General features: G+C 65.8%; 1 protein-coding gene across 1 annotated transcript; it reads left to right on the top strand.

The window, feature by feature from the left end:
• Positions 1–3,006: 3,006 nt before the first annotated feature.
• On the top strand, positions 3,007–4,326 carry LOC135882831 (alpha-2Db adrenergic receptor-like). Its single transcript, XM_065409860.1, has one exon. It carries the CDS (start codon positions 3,007–3,009, stop codon positions 4,324–4,326), a length of 1,320 nt encoding a protein of 439 aa, XP_065265932.1.
• Positions 4,327–4,544: the final 218 nt, after the last annotated feature.

The raw sequence follows: 4,544 nt of genomic DNA, 5'->3' as shown, positions 1-4,544 counted from the left end.
ATGTTGAGAAAGTGGATAAGCAAAAGTTATTTACTTATTCCCATAATACAAGAACTAGGGGTCACCAAATGAAATTAATAGGCAGCAGGTTTAAAACAAATAAAAGGAAGTTCTTCTTCACGCAGCGCACAGTCAACTTGTGGAACTCCTTACCTGAGGAGGTTGTGAAGGCTAGGACTATAACAATGTTTAAAAGGGGACTGGATAAATTCATGGTGGCTAAGTCCATAAATGGCTATTAGCCAGGATGGGTAAGAATGGTGTCCCTAGCCTCTGTTCGTCAGAGGATGGAGATGGATGGCAGGAGAGAGATCACTTGATCATTGCCTGTTAGGTTCACTCCCTCTGGGGCACCTGGCATTGGCCACTGTCGGTAGACAGATACTGGGCTAGATGGACCTTTGGTCTGACCCAGTACGGCCTTTCTTATGTTCTTATGTTCTTATGGATGCACCCTCAAGGACCCCGAGCCCGGAAAGGGCCCAGGAGCTTCTAGAGGGGCCTGCCCTGAGGATGGCAGGGCCCGGGTGGCCTGGCCGGAGGGTGGCAGGGCAGTGCCCAGGCAGGGGCTGAGGGTAGCAGGGCAGAGCCCAGGCAGGGGCTGAGGGTGGCAGGGCAGTGCCCAGGTGGGGGTGAGGGTGGCAGAGCCCAGGCGGGGGCTGAGGGTGGCAGGGCAGGGCCCAGGCAGAGGCTGAGGGTGGCAGGGCATGGCCCGGGTGGGGGTGAGGGTGGCAGAGCCCAGGCGGGGGCTGAGGGTGGCAGGGCAGGGCCCAGGCAGAGGCTGAGGGTGGCAGGGCATGGCCCGGGTGGCCTGGGCTGAGGGTGGCAGTGCCCAGGCAGGGGCTGAAGTTGGCAGGGCAGGGCCCAGGCGGGGGCTGAGGGTGGCAGGGCAGGGCCCAGGCGGGGGCTGAGGGTGGCAGGGCCCAAGCAGGGGCTGAGGGTGGCAGGGAAGTGCCATGGGCAAGGGCTGAAGGTAGCAGGGCAGGGCCCAGGCAGGGGCTGAGGGTGGCAGGGCAGGGCCCAGGCAGGGGCTGAGGGTGGCAGGGCAGGGCCCAGGCGGGGGCTGAGGGTGGCAGGGCAGGGCCCAGGCGGGGGCTGAGGGTGGCAGGGCTCAGGCGGGGGCTGAGGGCGGCAGGGCAGGGCCCAGGCAGGGGCTGAGGTTGGCAGTGACCAGGCAGGGGCTAAGGGTGGCAGTGCCCAGGAGGGGGCCAAGGGTGGCAGTGCCCAGGTGGGGGCTGAGGGTGGCAGGGCAGTGCCCAGGTGACCTGGCCGGAGGGTGGCAGGGCAGGGCCCAGGCGGGGGCTGAGGGTGGCAGGGGCTCAGGGTGGCAGGGCAGGGCCCGGGTGGCCTGGGTGGAGGGTGGCAGGGCAGGGCAGGGCCCAGGCGGGGGCTGAGGGTGGCCCAGCAGTGGGCATTGGCCGGGGTGCCTGCCCCATGAAGGTGGCTGTGTCAGCCCTGAGCCTGTTTCCTCTGCACCCCTAGGACATGTCGGCGCCTCGCGCTGCCCAGCCGGAGCAGACCTGAGGGGCAGGAGCTGCCGCGTGCTGGTGGCAGGACGTGGTACCTAACCGGAGCTAGAGCCCGGGCTGTCCCGTAGCTCACCAGCGCCCGCGGTGCATGTGTTGCCACGGCGATGTCTGTCTGTCTGTCCGTCCTGTCTGGAGTGAAATGTGGGTAAATAAAGGCGCCGCCTGGCAGTGTTTTCCCCTCGCTATTCGCTCCCTGCCGGGGTGATCAGTGCAGGGCCGGGCGCCGGGGGTGCTGCCCCCTCGGCCACTGGGGGACGGGGCTTTCTCCTCTGCTATTCAACCCTTTCGCCCTCCCGCCCACTCGCTGTCACCCGTCACGCCTGGCACGATGGGTATGGCTGCCACAGAGCCCGGTCCACCCTACCCTGCGCACACCGGCACCTCAGCTGGACCAGGGTCCTTAGCAGCCCCCTGTCGGGCAGAGAGCTGCCCTGGAAACAGTTTGAGCCCTCCCCGCGCCGCAGTGTCAGGGAAAGGGCTCCTCCCCAGCTCCCCGTGCCCCCCGGTTCCCCATGCCCCCTCCCCAGCTCCCCATGCCCCCCGCCCAGCTCCCGGTGCCCCCCCAGCTTCCCCCCCCAGAGGCCTGGTAGTGTGCGCTCATCCTAGCCCAGACCAGACCAGCTGCCCCCAGCCCCCCATTTGGGCAACCCTCCTCCAATGTGTGGGGATGGGGGGTCAGCCAGGCAGAATCCCACCTTGGGGCCCTTTCCAGCTGTGCTGCAGCCCCCACTGGGCCCCTCCCGCTCGGGTATTGTCCCCCCACTGCACTCCCCCAGTATCATCCCCCCACTGGGCCCCTCCTCCCTGGTATCATTCCCTGAGCCCCTCCCCCACACCTCAGGTATTAGCCCCCCACTGCGCTCCCCTCGGTATCATCCCCCCTCTGTAGCCCCCAGTCCCTCTCTTGGAGTATTGTTCCCCCCCCATCCACTGTGCCCAGGCCCCAGTATCATCCTCCTGCTCTGCCCCTTCCCCCAAGTATGGGCCCAGTGCCCTGGGGGCAGGGGGCATGGCAGGAACTCCCGGCCCCTTTAAATGTTGGCAGCAAACTTCCTCCCCATTGCCGGCAGCTGCTTGGGCTCCAGCCAGTCACGTCAGCCCCTCCCTCCCGTCCTGGGGCAGAGCCCAGGCTGCTGAGTGCTGGAGCAGTGCTGCCAGGCTCCGCACGCCCCTGGCCCGCTGCACGCCGGCTCCCCCAGCGGGCGGGGACGGGAAGGAAGGGGGCAGCAGCCCCTGGGAGGACAGACCTTTCCAGCGCCTGGGTGAGACCCCCTCCGGCTCTGCTGCGTGCTGGGACCGTCCCCTCCCCCTGGGGCACTGGAGACATCTGACCGCGGCACCGTGCCATCTGGGCACCCAGGCAGCGCTGGGCTGGCCCCGCTCCTCTGGCGTACACAGGGCTGTCGGCAGGTGAGGACGCTGGGGCCTGCCAGGCAGGCATGGGCGGTGCTGCCCCCTCCCACGGGCAGCTCCCTGCATGGAGGGTCCGGCCTGGCCTGGGAATGTAGCTGGGATGGAGAAGGCCAGTGCCCCCGCTGCTCCCCTCAACGCGTCTGGAAACGACAGCAGAGGGCAGCCAGGGGCGGCCCCACACTCTCCCCTGGCCTCGGCGCTCATCCTGCTGGCTGTGCTCTCCATCATCCTGGCCACGCTGCTGGGCAACGCGCTGGTGGTGGTGGCTGTCTTCATCAGCCGGGCCCTCAAGGCCCCGCAGAACCTCTTCCTGGTGTCCCTGGCTTCAGCCGACATCCTCGTGGCCACCCTCATCATCCCCTTCTCCTTGGCCAATGAGCTGCTGGGCTCCTGGGGCTTCGGCAGCCTCTGGTGCAGCCTCTACCTGGCGCTGGACGTGCTCTTCTGCACCTCCTCCATCCTGCACCTGTGTGCCATCAGCCTGGACCGCTACTGGGCCGTCACCAGGGCCACCAGGTTCAACCTCCAGAGGAGCCCCGGGAGAGTCAAGGTCACGATCGGTGCCGTGTGGGCCATCGCTGGCCTGGTCTCCGTGCCGGCCCTGTTCACGGCCCAGCCGCAGGCCAGGGAATGCCTGCTGAACAAGAATACCTGGTACGTGCTGGCCTCCTGCACCGCCTCCTTCTTCGCCCCCTGCCTCATCATGCTCGCTGTGTACTGCAGGATTTATCGCATCACCAAGCACAGGTGCTCCGGCATCGTCTCTGCCAGGCCTGGCATGGCCCAGCGCCCCTCCTGCGCCAGCTCCTGCTTGCCCACTGCCACCTGGAGCTCTGCAGAGCAGGACACAAGCACAAAGCAGGGCAGCCAGTATGCCCACAAGCTGGGGTCAGCTCGTCTCTGCAGGCAGTGGCCAGAGGAGGAGAACAACGGCGCCAGTGCCAGCCCGAGAAGGCTCAGGAGGCCTTCCTGGGCACTGGCTCGAGGCCCCCAGCGGTGGAGTGAGCAGCAGAGCATGTCCATCTCCAGGAGACGGCTGGTGCACGCGCGGGAGCGCAGGTTCACCTTTGTCCTGGCCGTGGTGATCAGTGCCTTTGTCCTGTGCTGGTTCCCCTTCTTCTTCACCTACAGCCTGGAGTCGCTGTGCGGGGACCGCTGCCACATCTCCAAGCGCCTCTTCAGCTTTTTCTTCTGGATTGGCTACTGCAACAGCTGCCTCAACCCAGTCATCTACACCGTCTTCAACAGGCACTTCCGCAGAGCCTTCCGCAGGCTCCTCTCCAAGGCCCCGCGCTGCCACCATCCTGGGCTGGACCCTGGCACCGCTCCCCCGCTAGGCCAGTCCCCAGCAAGGCCCCTGCGCCACTGTCCCCTGCTGGGCTGAGATCATTTCAAACTGCTCTTGGCCTCCAGCCCCCGTGCTGGGCTATATGACACAGGAGACAAGCCTGGGTGTGGGGCTGGTGTCCTGGCCTGGAGTTTAGGAGCCCTGGGATTACGGGTTGGATGGCCCAGGCTGTGAGCAGAGGGGGGCTGGAAACTCTAGCTGCCAACTTTAGTTTACAGGTATTTTAAAAATGCAGATTTTGGGTATTTTAATAA

Source organism: Emys orbicularis, chromosome 8 (assembly GCF_028017835.1).
Source record: "Emys orbicularis isolate rEmyOrb1 chromosome 8, rEmyOrb1.hap1, whole genome shotgun sequence".
In the NCBI taxonomy this organism is placed as follows: domain Eukaryota; kingdom Metazoa; phylum Chordata; order Testudines; family Emydidae; genus Emys; species Emys orbicularis.
Note: the sequence above shows the minus strand (reverse complement) of the source record. Positions and strands in the feature narration are given on the sequence as shown.

Excerpts from the sequence above, each read along its gene's own strand:
- LOC135882831 (XM_065409860.1), top strand. The coding sequence starts at position 3,007 with ATGGAGGGTCCGGCCTGGCCTGGGAATGTAGCTGGGATGGAGAAGGCC.